General features: G+C 38.7%; 1 protein-coding gene across 1 annotated transcript; it reads right to left on the reverse strand.

Moving 5' to 3' along the window:
• Window positions 1-4,033: 4,033 nt before the first annotated feature.
• On the reverse strand, window positions 4,034-11,199 carry UQCRB (ubiquinol-cytochrome c reductase binding protein). Its single transcript, XM_004474689.5, has 4 exons — window positions 10,258-11,199; window positions 7,263-7,334; window positions 5,853-6,019; window positions 4,034-5,201 (listed from the first exon to the last, which is right to left on the reverse strand). The coding sequence occupies exons 1-4, from the start codon at window positions 10,274-10,276 to the stop codon at window positions 5,124-5,126; spliced, it is 336 nt and encodes a 111-aa protein (XP_004474746.1). The 5' UTR covers window positions 10,277-11,199; the 3' UTR covers window positions 4,034-5,123.
• Between the last annotated feature and the right edge of the window lie 3,603 nt (window positions 11,200-14,802).

Here is a 14,802-nt window from a genome sequence, read left to right on the forward strand (position 1 = left end):
ATTCCCTTGTATGTAACTCATTACTTTTCTCTTACAGTTTTCACAACTTTCCTTGTCCTTCATATTCAACAATTTGACTACTGTGTGTCTGGCTGTATGTTCTCTTAGAAGTTATCCTGTTTGGGGCTCATTGGGCTTCTTGGATGTGTATATTCATGTCTTTTGTAAAATTTGCCAAATTTTCTGCCATTATTTCTTTGAATATTCCTTCTGCCCCTTTCTCTCTTCCTTCCTATGAGACTTCCATAATGCATCTATTGGATGCTTGAATGTGACCTACTATTCCCTTAGGCTCTGTCCACTTTGTTTCCTTCTGCTCCTCAGCTTAAATACTTTGAATTTTCTTGTCTTTGAGTTCAGTGATTCTTCTGCCAGCTTCAATCTGCTATTGAAACCATCTAGGAAATTTTTCATTTATTATAGTATTCAACTCCAGTAGTTTTGTTTGGTTCCCTTTTAAAATATCTATTGCAATTCTCATATCCGTTCACTGTTTTACTGGTGTCACTTTGCCCCAGGCCATTTAGATTTATTTCTTACACTGGTTTAGCTGTCCACAAGCTGCTTCAGCCTCCATGGGTTGTGAACCAGAGATGAGTTTTTTTTTTTTTTTCCTTTATCTTCATCTGTACATGGCTTTATTCCACCTTCATTATTTCTTTTTTTAAAATTTATTGAAGTATATCAGTCATACATAAACATACATAAATAATAAGTATAGTAATTGTAAACTTATAAAACAAACATACATAACATCATACAGGATTTCTCATATCTTTATCCCACCACCACTACCATGCATTGTTGTGAAACATTTTTAACCAATAATTAGAGAGCATCCTCAAAATATTACTATTTTTTTTTAAGAGAATTTGTGTTTTTTTTAAGATTTATTTATTTATTTAATCCCCCCCCCCCCCGGTTGTCTGTTCTCTGTGTCTATTTGCTGTGTCTTGTTTCTTTGTCCACTTCTGTTGTCGTCAGCGGCACGGAAGTGTGGGCGGCGCCATTCCTGGGCAGGCTGCACTTTCTTTCGCGCTGGGCGGCTCTCCTTATGGGCGCACTCCTTGTGTGTGGGGCTCCCCTACGCGGGGGACACCACTGTGTGGCAGGGCACTCCTTGCGCGCATCAGCACTGTGCATGGGCCAGCTCCACACGGGTTAAGGAGGCCCGGGGTTTGAACCACGGACCTCCCATGTGGTAGACGGATGCCCTAACCCCTGGGCCAAGTCCGTTTCCCAAAAATATTACTATTAACCAAAGTATTTCCCCCCAACTCACCTTATTATTTTTATAGCATTTACACATGAACATACATAAACAAATAAGTGTATAGTAAAAGTTGTGAACTTACAAAGCAAACATACATAACATCATACAGGGGTCCAACACTATTTCTTATGATTAAAGTTTTTATTTTGAGATCATTGTAAATACCTATCATTGTAAGAAAAAATACAGAGTGATCCCATGTATGTTTTACAGAGTCTCCCTACTGGAGACATTTTGCTTTTTTTGCAAAAAGCCTAATTTTACTACAGAAATATTGAAATTGATACGATCACATCATAAAACACTTCCATCTCCCCAGGGATACCTCTTGAAGTCCTTCTCTTGCATAGTTATACCCTATACCTGCTTTCCTCTTATGCCCATTCTCCTCTCATCCTAAACGTTGGTAACCACTAATCTGTTCTTCATTTCTGTAATTTTGTCATTTAAAATTATTGACACCAACTCACAGTACGTAACTTTTGGGATTTGCTTTTACACTCAGCATAATTCTCTACAGATTTGGCCCCTTTATTTCTGAGTAGTTTTCCATAGTGTGGTTGTACCACAGTTTATTTAACCATTTACTTCTTGAAGGAAATCTGGGTTATTTCCAGTTTGGGACTGTTACGGAAGGTAAGTTGCTATGACCAATTGTGCTATGAAAAATACTCATTTTTCTGGTATACTCAGGTATGCAACTGTAGAATCATAGGGTACTTGCATGTTTAGTTTTGGAAAAATGCCACATTTTTTGAGTGGCTGTATCATGTTACAATCCTACCTGCATTGAATGAATGATCCATTTCTCTGCATCCTCACCAATATTTGGTGTTGTTGCTATTTTTTTACTTACTCGTTATGATAGATATGTAATGATCTTTCATTGTGGTTTTAATTTGCATTCCTAGTGGCTATCAATCCTTAACACCTTTACCTGTGCAATTTGCCATCTGAATATCATTTTGGAGAAGTATCTTTTGCTTTATTTTAATCTTGAGTTTTGAGAGTCCTTTATATATTCTAGATATTAGGTACTTCCACAAATGAAAGGATTATTTTGGTCCGTGCCTTTTTTTTTTTATTTTTATTTATTTTTTTAGTATTACATTAAAAAAATATGAGGTCCCCATGTACCCCCCACCTGAGATGAGTTTCTTGGTTCAGTCTTTCATGCTGCCACTGGATAAATTGGCGCCAACATACAGCCACTGCACTGAAACAGTGTTCGGGACCAGAATGGGAATGCAGGCTGACTCCACATGACTCTGGGGAAATAATGGGGAGGGAACAGCAAGGGCACCAAGAGTCCATGTACGGCTCTGTTTTCTTGATTGGGTACCTGGTTAGTTATTGTAATCCTTTAACTCATGGGTTCTTAAGAAGGGTTCATGAGGTTGAATTGAAAATTCAAAAAAAAACATTACTCTTGTGGGGATGTGTTAGTACAGGTAAATCATAAAACTATCTGCTACTACATTCTGAGAAGGGATCTGTGGTTCTCACCTGATTAACAAAGGGGTCTACTGAGCAAAAAAGGTTAAGAACATCTGCTTTTAACTATTTTCCAGAGTTTTAAGGTGGCTCTGCCAGTTTTTGCTAGTTAGAAGATCCTGTGGGGGAATGGCACCCTGGAGTGTCTTATGCTGATATCTTGTTCCTCTCTCCCTTCAGTTTTTTCTTTAATGAATAGAGTTGGTTTGGAATTTTTTTTTTTTTATGTCTACTTGCCTTTTTTTTCACATTTAATGTAAGAAAGTTTTCAGTGTACTTTTTTCACTTACCAAAGTTTGCTTAAGCATGTCCTATTGTTGAAAATTTACATTGCTCCAAATTTTTCACTTTTATAAACAAAGCTGCAACAAATATTTTGTTCATAAAGCAGCTTTCATCATGGTTATTCACTTGAATTTTGGAGTCAAACACTATTAGTGTGATTGCACACTCTTGCACAAGTTACTCAACTTCTCTAAGCTTTAGTTTCCTCATATGTAAAGAAGGGGTAATAGTACCTATGTCACTGCATTGTTGTGAGATTAAATGACCATAAAGTGCAAAATATAGAATCATAAAACGATCGCTCAATAAATGGTGGTCAGTATTGGAATTATTTAGAATAATTTTGAGTTTCTTGATGCTTATCACCAAAATGGTTTCCAAATAGGTTATGTGAATATCATACCCATCAGCGGTAATGCAATTTTGATTCATTTGAAGTGGATGAGAGAAATGGAATTGGGGCATGACTAGCTAGCACTTTAACAATGGGGGTCCTTGGTTATTCAAGAATTTAACATCTTAGAACCTACAATTAGATTCAGTGGGGATGCATCATGACACAAAAACTATTTACTAATCAACTGACCCTTAAGAACACAGTCCCTTACTAACACTAGCACCTATCAACATCTTTATTGGCTTCTCTGTGATTTCAGATATGGTTCCAAAAATATAAATGCAAACTGAATGCAAAGTGAAATGGCAAATCTTCTATTATGTGTCAAAGTAGACTTGTTTTTACCAACATCATTGTCAAATGAGGATCTGGCAAACTTGGACTGACAAGTTACAGAGAACTGTCAAGAATGATTTCAGAAAAGGTGTATCAACTAGAAGATCAGCCCTTAATAATGTTTTCTAATATTTTCACAAAGAACTCCTTTATGATCATGTTGCAACTCAAACATACTGAATGTAGAATATATTTCATCTTCTGGATGGGGGAGGGAATTTATATATACACATACGTATACAAAGACATAGCAAACATACACACGTTTTATTCTGTTATAAGAATTTAAAATATAACCTAAAACTCTTTTTTCTTTGTAGGGTAAGATCCAGATCAGATATTCCTACCTCATACAGCAGTGGCTTGCTATGGACCACTATGAAGGTTGCAAGTTCCACACAATTCCTTCCTGGCTTGCTGTGCTTCCATCCCTTTCACTTCCACCAAAGAAAGCATCTCAGAATTTAGAGGTGGGAAAGACAGTATTGACTGTTTCTAATGTATATTCAAGGCAATCAACCTCTAACCTTAAAACTTTTAATTATTACTCATATTCAATTCTCACAATATATTCTATAATGATTTCAAGAGTAGACAAGTCACTGGGATATGGGGAGAAAGTATAATTTGTTTTTATATTTTTACCCATATTTCTAATGTCTACCTTTTGTTTTCTAATATACATATTTGCACAGGAGTACACACATATGATTTAAAAATCTCCATATTGGGGCTGTGTACATGGTTTGTTTTTTTTATTGGAAGGATGAAAACTCAATTATTTTGGAAGCCGGTGGTTGAAGAGGGCTGACCTAGGTTGGTTCCCAATCTTGGCAAACAGGGGAATCCTTGTTCTTTCTTTTCATTCTACTAAAGGTTTCTCAAGTATGAAACCTGGAATTTCTATTTACTTCAGATGAAATCAAGTACTGGCACTTGCTTCTTACTCTATTTCATACCTGCAAGTTAGGCCCTTAAGGTGCTGGCTTCCAAGCACCTTGCTAATGAACAAAGGCAATATAAAGGTGGCTATTCTACATGGTATAACATATTCTTTAGTAAATTGAGGTTATCCAACTAGTGAGGAGAATTTATTAAAGTGGTCTCTCTACACCCCAGCAATAAAACTCTAACTAAATATAGCTTATAAGTTTGGAAAGAGTTATAACAGGTAAATTATAAGGTTCAGAATTTAAAAATTCCAATAATGATCACAATTGATATTTGTTTAAAGCAATACATTTATAGCCCAAAATAGTCCTTAAATTGTACATTTTAAGGTTTACCAACTTCTTAAAAATACTTTGAGGACAGCTGCCTTGAGTTTCAATTACATGATTACTTCTTTGCCCATTCTTCTCTCTCTTTTCTTTCCCGAATAACTTCTTTCAGATATGGTTCAAGGTAGAATTTATCCTAAAACAAATAACAGTATTATATACCACACTCACATATGGATATATCCCAATCACTCAAAAGGTCTTAAAAGACAAACAAAACCCATCAAAATTAATCACTTTTATATTTCCAACTTTTAAAATTACATTCTCAACCAGACTAAGAATTATCTGCTTTTCTAAAATGTAAAAGTCCCAAAGATACTGTATTAAGTCTCTTTGATAGGTATGAGAGGGAAATTTGTCTGGGAAGAAAAAGAAATGAGAGCCTACAGGTTTGCCTAGTTTCAGTGTAGTTTAAGAGGGAGGACTGCTTCACAGAAGCATATTATGGTTGCTGGAGGGCATCAATGGGCTGATCACATGAATCCACATGAACAATATCTGACCAGGAAGCAGAAGCAAAAAAACAGTAGCCTATGAGGCAGAAGACCTGGATTCTAGATCTGATTCTCTGTATCAGAGAATATGGAAGAGTCACTTCACTATTAAGTCCCAGTTTGTTTATCTCTAGTATGGAGCTGATACTTGTTCTATTAACCTCACCACTAAGGATAGTTATCTGACAAAATTTCGGGAACCCTAAAGCACTGTAAAAATGAATGTGTTTCTATTGTTATTAATTCTCAATCCTAAATGTCAGCAGTCAGATACAGTAAAGCTATTCTACCTCCTCATATTTTGTCCATTGCTCTTTAGGCAAAATCTGATGCTTCATGGTCAGGTCCAGTGCTCTCTTAATGCGAAACATCCTGTCATTATAAACGTTCTCGGGAAGCCTTTTTATGGCTTCTTTTACATCTTCGTTCTCGTATATTGTATCATCTCGCATTAACCCTATGATAGAAAACGAGAGTTAGATTGAAAATGCATCTCTAAAATCAAGAATTCTCTAAATGAGTAAATATCTTTATCACTTACAACTTAAGACTTGGGTGATAATACTAGGTACAATGGAAACTCTAGGGAGCAATATATGTCAATATATATGTGTTATTTCTTAAACTGTACTGTAGAAATAATGTATGAGCTTTTTAAAATCTACTGCCACAGGAAGCAGCTGTGGTTCAGTCAGCTGGGCTCCTGTCTACCATATGGCAGGCCCTGGGTTTGCATCCCAGGGCCTCCTTGTGAAGGCAGGCTCACCTGCACACCACAGAGTGCCACCCGGCCCACAAGCGCTGTGGAGTGCTGCCAGCCCACAAGCACAGAGGAGAACTGACTCAGCAAGGTGACACAACAAAAAGGGAGATAAGTAAAAACACAGAACAGCACATAGTGAATGGACACAGACAGCAAAAACTACAAGCAAGCTGCAAGGTAGGGGGAATAAATTTAAAAATTTTAAAAATACAGACATACAGAAGAATGCACAGCAAAGGGACAGAGAGCAAAGAGCAAGCAAGCTGCAAGGGGGGGGGGCGCAGAAATTGAAAATAAATACACTGAGTTAAAAAAAAATCCATTCCCACAAAACTCACATTTCATCTAAATTAGTTCTTTAAATATTTTAAATGTCTACCTAGTTTTTAAATATACATCAATAAACCACATTTCTACTTTCTTATACTTTAAATTTGAGATCAAGGTATTGAAGAATCTTAAAATGACAGTAAACCATGGAGCCAGTAATATTTACTAAAGATTCTGTCAAGCTTCAATAGCAAAAGATGACATTCGTGACAATTATAAAGTTCTAAAAAAGTTCAGGAGTAAGATAATGTAAAGATATTATACAATTTTAATATTTGAAACATATTACTTCCAATGATGACACAATTTAAATTTTAAAATGTTAAGTGGAGGAGTTGGAAAGTGGAATATTTCAAAAGAAAAGTGTCCCAATACCATTATTTCCAGAACATAAATCACTTCCACCTTAACCACTGAGACAATTCCGTCCTCCTCTCAAAAGAAAAGGAAAGAAATTTGACAAACATGACAATAAAATATGACCTAATTTTTAAATCTTTTTATGTACAAGGAAGGTTTTTTTTTTTGAACCATGACTCTTGCAAAAGTACCACTCTCTGAAAGGAAAGAAAAAAGAAAGAAAACAGAAGCAAGCTTAGATACTCACCTAGTTTATTGAACCCTGCAGCATTGTAATACCATTTTCGAATACCATCCAGCCATCGGCCTGATGCTGCAACTGATAGTGTCATATTGTTAGTTGTTACAATTCACTTATATTGTATGAACACATCGATAGGCAGGCAGCCAGTATTCTTTTATAGAGTCTTTTGTTAGAGAATGCAAATATAGGAGGAGTTAAGCTCAAAGACTTTACGAAAGATCCATAGATAAAATTACTACCCCTCAAACTTCAATGTCCCCATCCCCTCTATGTGCTCCTGCCACCATCAGAATTAAAGGGGAGAAGGGAATGAGAGGGGGACTCAGAATTTCTTGATCATTTGTACTCTCAGAAATAGATTACAGGAAAGAACTATAAACTTTTCAAGGGAGTTGGGGTTGTATGTAAAGAGCATGAGCTTTTTGGATAGGCTGGCAGGTCTAAATGGCCCCCAACCTCCAAAATTTTTATTTTTATTCTACATTCCTTTATTCCACTTGGCCACTCTCTTTAAAAATATATGTATTTCTGGGAGGGTTTAATTCGTCATTTAAACATTAATATGGATTAATAAAAGAACCCACTTTCTTCCTCCCAGGCAGCCAACTTATCACCAAGGGAATGGATATTTGAAAACATGTCAGGAGAAAATAGGTAATGTTAAAACTCTTTGGGGAAAAGGACCAAGCTGTAAGGGGTAACTCAGTGAAGGATAAGAGCAACATGACAGTGCCTGGCTTTAATGGGAGGGATATGGTATAGAAAGGGATGCAGAGCAAGTTCAAGCTTTCTTTTACAATTTTGTCTAGGGCAAGGAAGGAAAGCAAACTCTTATTTTCTTCCAACTCCTCCTGGCCCCCAATTCCTTACTATATTACAGATTACATGGCTGTGGTAAAACCCCTTAAAATTAAGAGAAATTTATAAAAACACTGGTTCTAGAAAAACAAGTATTAAAGAGTCAACAACCTGCAAATATATTTGTAGAAGACAAATTATTCATAAACTATGTACTTAAAAGTTTGTTACTCTTTTACATTAGTGGTGCTTCTTAAAAGAGTCAGTGAGTGACCCTATGTCCATTCAACAATCATGTACTGGAGTTGTATGCTGGACATGGGGATACAAAAATGCATATACCTAGTCCTGAATTCAACCAGTCACTACACAGTGGAAAAGCAGACACAACCAGTAACTACCATACAACAGGACCCCCACAATGAAAGGAGAATGCACAGACTGCTAAGGGAGCCCAAACTAGGGGAATGGTACTCAAGACAAGATCAGCATTAGGGCCAGGGAAGGCCTAGGAAAGTGATGTCTGCTTTGGGTCTCAAAAGATTAGGTAGGAGTTACTCGCAAAGGAGGTAGGTGGAGGAGGGAGAAAGTAATATCATCAGAGGAGCACACACTCTGGGGCTGGACTATCTGCCTTCAAATCCAGGCTCCTAAAACTAGTTACCTAATTTCTCTGTGTCTGTTTTTCCATCTCAAAAATGTGGACAATACCAATTCTATCTCATAGAAGTTGCTTTTGAAAAATAAATTAACATAGTATTATATTATAAATTTAAATGATTTAAAATTCCTATACTAAGTATATATTAATTTATCAATATATTATACATCATGTATTTATTACAAGGATTAAATGAGAGCCTTAGAAAAGTGCCTGGTGCTTTGTAAGCACTTAAAAAATGTTAGCTATGTAAGCACTTAAAAAATGTTAGCTATCATCATCATCATCATCATCATCATTATTATGCAAAGGGGAAGCATACACATAGCTGAGAAATAACATTCTTTGTGAGAGACGCTATATGCAGTTAAATATAGTGGGAGAAGGAACGAATAAATGCTACCACATATTCAAAATTTATTCAAATAAGAGAAGGATGAAATTTCCTATTACTTCATAGTTTTATCTAAACGTATTCAGGTAACAAAAGGTAATGGATAAACGGTGTCATTATCATAATACTTTGAAATATTTGAAGTATTTTATAATTTTACCCTATGAATTATTCTCTTCACCTTCCGAATTAAACATATTAACCAGTGACGACAATAATGATAATACTGAGCACTTACTGTGTGCCATACACTATCCTATTTGCTTTATTCCTATTAGCTCAATTTACAACCTGCGTGCGTTGTAGGAAAGGATGCACCTTTACAGTAGTTACCCTACCTCATGTCAAAGAGCTAGTCAGTGATAGGATTGAGGTCCGTTCTATCTGGCTCCAAGAGTGCCTCGAGTGCCTGGGACTTACAAGTAAAGACTCCTTCGGTATTTGTCAGATTAATGAAACAATGAATTCTTAAATGTCTCTCCATCCCATACCCCTCCCTATCCACCCCTCTCCCCAAAAAAGCGCTCAAAGGCATTTAGCTTAACGGATTTTTCGGCAATCGGATGTTTCCCAACAGCTTCACAATTGCAGGGGGGGCGGGAAGGAGAGCAATAACTCCCAGGGTGAGAGAAGAGCGAGGGGTGGGAAAAGGTCCCCAGCCTCATTCCACCCTATCTCTTCCAATCACTTCGTTTGTTATCTCAACAGCGTAAAAGGGAAACTATTATCTCCCTCCTGTCGCTGGGAGGAGAATTTTAGGAGTTAATGCTTATGAAAGCGCTTGTCTTACAGTAACCACTCAGTGCATTTTGGTTAAAAGTCATCCACTAATGATTTCCTTGGGGCCCTGCACGCTTTGCGGGTTCCAGGTCGCTCATTCGTCTATGGGGAAGGACTGCCGAGTACCGGCAACAGGAAGGTCAGGGCTGTCGGAAACACCTCGGGCACCTTCCAAAGCAGGTCCTCTTACCAACCACCTGCGCAAGGCCTGCCAGGGGACAGTCACCGGACGGGGGAAGCACTCCTTTAACCTGGGCCAGAGCTGCCACCCTCTCCTACACCACAAACCCAGCCGCTTGGAGTGGGCAAAGGAAGAGGAATAAAAGGTAGAGAGTGGCGATCCAAACAGGACCCGAGTAACTTACCAGCAGGCCGGCTCGCCATTTTGACCTCCGACCAGCGCGTTGCCTACTGGGTAAGTCCTACAGGACGCGCCGGGCCCAGTGCGCAGGCGCATGAGATCGCGGAGTAGGTGAGAGAAGGGTGGGGCATGCGAGAGGACGCTCGTGCTGGCGCCGCGGTGGCGGCCGACGTTAGGGACACCGGGGTCAAACCAATGGAGTATGTGGGTAATTTGTCCTTTCTTTTCTAAGAAACGTCCCCACGAAGGGGGGAATACTCGGCAAGGAATTAGAACTCGGCTTTATCCCGGGTTCTGTTATTAACTAGTTGTAAGAGCTTGGGCAAATTAATTGAGCCCTCTGTGCCAAACACAGCGCTGAGCGTTTTACAGACATAAGTACAGTGATCCCCAATGTAGAGATGAGGAAACTGAGGCTCAGAAAGGTTGAACAAATTTTGTTCAAGGGAAGGGAGCTTGCTAGGAAGCATTCAAATTTGAGACTCCTTGATCCTAGAGCCATTTGCTACACTACTAAGCTGGAGGAGACATTAAACCTCTCTTGCCTTAAGTTTCTCCAGCTGAAAATCTACAACAAATCTTTTGGGAGTAGGAGAGACAGAAAAGATTTATAATATTTTATCAAAGCTATATTGCATAATTTGCATAAAATTATAGAAAGGTAAAACAGCAAGTACGTAAATTTGCCCATTTTGCAGTCTCAGACACAACTTAAGCTAAGGCATTTAAGTCTAGAGACAGAAAACAATTGAGGGAATTAGTATGACTGATACTTGAATCAGTTACTCGTGGCTTTCTACCACTACCCACCAATATCTGCTTTTTAAAAATATTTATTTTATTTCTGCCGCCACCGCCGCCAATCCCCCCCCCCCCCCCCCCCCCCGCACCTTTGTGCTCCATGTCTGCTCTGTGCTTTTGCTGGGTGCACTGTGTCTGCTCATCTTTTTAGGAGGCAACAGGATTGGAATCAGGACCTCCCATGTGGGAGGGAGGTGCCCAATTGCTTGAACCACCTCTGCTCCCTGCTTGTCTCTCTCCTGGTGTCCCTCATTGCATCATCTTGTGTCAGCTCTGTCTAGTTCATTTTCTTCAGGAGGCACTGTGAACGGAACCCAGGACTTCCCATGTGGTAGGCAGGCACCCAGCTGCTTGAGCCACATCCGCTTCCCAATATCTGCTTTTTTACAGTCTTAAGCAGAGACCTGGAACAGTCTAGAATTCTGTCTGTAAAGTCAAAACGTTAGATTTAATGGTTTTAGTCCCATTCCAATTTTCAAGTTCTGTCTGCAGTCTTTTTCTTCTGTCTCTAACACCACAATTTCTTAGTCCTATATACAGGACTAAAAACTGATCAGAGTGCACCCAGCCTACACTGGCCAAAGTGAAATCTTAAAGATGAGAAGAAATGCAATATATTTGTACACTGGCACATTGTGTTGCAAAGAAAGGGGAGTACTCAGTAAACCTCTTTCCCTTCTCCAATCCTTTAAGTTCCAGCTTTCTGGCTGCAGGGTGAAGATGCCAAGACAAGGAAGTTCTTTTGTCAAGGTATGAAGTAACTAAAACTGCCATAAAGTCCAGCTCCTACAAGGAAAGCCTGGATTTTACTGGTCATCATTAGGGCTAATTAAAAAATGTTATTTTTTTCCCTTCTGGCAAATGTAGAATTGCACTTCCCTGCACCTTCAAGTGTGGCTAGCTAGCTTTGGCCAAGGAAATATATTTTTAAGAGAATTCTCCATATCCCTTTCCACTTCTGTGAGCTGGCAATAGGTCAGAAATGGTTGATACTCCATCAACTAGCATCATTAGGTAATGTGGAGCAGAGCCCCTTGTGGTTTGAAGATGTGTTAATTTATGAGAAACTTTTGCAATTTCAAATAATTTGAGGTTTTAGGATTGTTTATTACAGCAGCATACTTAGCCTATTCTACTGACTGGGCTGCTAAGACAAGACCATGTTCTCAGCCACAAACACCAGGCAGGATGATTCCAAGCCTTGTCTCACCAGCTGTGCCTTCATCCTTGTTTCCTCACTACTGTGTTCTAAGAACTCAAATGTCTGCTGGGTGAAAAATATATAACAGGAGTGCCACTATTCTTGGCCCTGACCAATAACAAATGCAGTTTCTCATGAGATTTCAGGACATCCAGCACACCACGAAAGACTGGTGAACAACAAATTACCCCCATAGTTAGTGGCTTAAAGCACTTTATTTCTTCCCAGTTCCATTTGGTGCTTCGTTGGTATGGCTGAAATAGCTGGGCTGGTCAAGCAGCTTTCTCTCCAGTAAATTTCTCAGTAACCAAACTTTTAACATAGTGGTTCAGGGTCCCAAGGATAAATGACACAAGACAAACCCCAGTGTACGTTTTTCAAGCCTCATCACATTGGTCCAGAATCATTGTGGGCCCAGAATCAGTGTGGGAGAGATTGTGCAAGACTACAAGTACCAGGTGTGGTTCATTGGGAGCCACCCAATCTGGTGACCCTAAGAGACATAACTAAAGTCATGATATCCTATTTAACAAAGAATCTATGACTTAACAGAAGTCACTTGCCCAGGATTATGTCTTGTAAATGGAAAAAAAGTATCAATTCATGCTATAAACCTTTGCATACAAGCACTAAGTCAAAGGTTTATTATTATTTTTTATCTGACAATTTTATTTTTAAAGAAGGTATAGGTTACAAGAAAGTTATATCAAATATATAGGGGATTCCCACATACCCCACCCCATTCCTCTATCACAATTTCCACTATTAATAACATTTTTCATTAGTGTGGTACATTTGTTACAATTGATGAATAAATATTGAAACATTGCTACTAATTGTCTATAGTTTACATTATGGTTTGCACTACAATTTTTTAAAATTTTATTTTTTCATTAGCTTTTTTCATGTTTATTAGATCAAACAAAATGCTACATTATAAAACATGAGGTTCCCATGTGTCCCACTCTTCACACCCATCCCCATCATTTTAATCGTAGTTTTGAAGATACATAGAGCCCAAAAAATGTTACATTAAAAATATGAGGTTCCTATATACCCCATCCCCCCACCCAACTCCTCCCACATCAACAACCTCTTTCATCATTGTGGCACATTCTTTGCATTTGGTGAATACATTTTCGAGCACTGCTGTACCACATGGATAATAGTTTATATTGCAGGTTACACTTTCCCCCAGTACATTCAGGGGGTTGTGGCAGAATATATAATGTTCAACATCTATCCCTGCAATATCATTTAGGAAAACTCCAAGTCCCAAAAAAGCCTTCACATCACATCTCTTCTTCCCCCTCTCTGCCCTCAGCAACTATCACGGCCACTTTCTCCACATCAATGCTGCAATTTCTTCCATTACTAGTCACAAGAGTTCTGTAGTAGAATACCAGTAAGTTTACTCTAATCCATATTTTATTCCATTCTGTGGACCCTGGGATGGTGATGTCCACTCCACCTCTGTATTGAGAAGGGGCTTTGATCACACATGGATGATGGATGCAATTCTTCTGCTTGCAGTTGTAGGCACTCTTTATTCCCTCGTGTGGTGGTTGACCATCTTCACCTCCCTGCTAGCTGACCTTATCTCAGTTTCATCATGGAGGTACTCTGGTAAGCCGTCATAAAAATTGAGTCTCAGCAGAAAAATGCGGTTGTTCCTGAAGATAATTTCTGAGCAAACATCACACAGCATGGTCCAATATGAAATTGTCATTTCTGTAATTGGAAATGACTCTAAGAGGAAGCAAAAACAGTACATATTCTGGAATCACTCACTCTTGAGGAAATATCTGCATAAGAAAATCAGAGCACTCTTGCTGGCTTTGTCTGGAGAGTCATTCTGTTTCCATATCATCGTTGCTAATTCCACTCCGAGAAATCGATCCAAGACAAACTGCTGTACAATGAATCCTACAGCAAGTTCATGGCAGCCAAAACCTGGAGGCCTGCGCGGCTTCTGGGCCAGGCCCGAGCACCAGCCCTCCGCGACCGGATCCCTTATACCCCGTGCTCCGAGAGGTGCCACTGCCGCCACGCCGCGTGCTGGACAGGCCTCTCAAAGGTTTATTATGGCCTTATTAATATGTATCTTTGCCCTCTATGTACTTTCAAACTTCCCTATCCCTTTTCCTTTGCTGATTTTCAGAAGTCAACTTTGTGCAACTTCTAAAGACCCATGCTTAAGAAAGTGAGTGAGTGTAGATAATCCAAAACTGAATGACTTTTATAGCATTATCTAAATGAGTAGTAGGTATTAGATGAATAATGTAGTATGCTCCAGATATTCTCGTACTTCAAAGAAAATAAAGTGTGATGAAACCACTTTAAAAGACCCGTGAATGTAAGAGTGAGAAAGTCTCTAGCTTCTTGCCTAACCAGAATGCTCTATCAGGGTGATGGGAAAATTAGTATTCTTTAGTACTAAGAGTACTAAAACAACTCTTTGGTATATAAATATAACAAACTTTCTCTAAGTTTGTTATATTTTCTTCACTTCTCCCTTTCCTGAAAAGGAAGGAAATGATTGTGTCA

The sequence above is a fragment of the Dasypus novemcinctus genome, chromosome 14 (genome assembly GCF_030445035.2).
Source record: "Dasypus novemcinctus isolate mDasNov1 chromosome 14, mDasNov1.1.hap2, whole genome shotgun sequence".
NCBI lineage: Eukaryota > Metazoa > Chordata > Mammalia > Cingulata > Dasypodidae > Dasypus > Dasypus novemcinctus.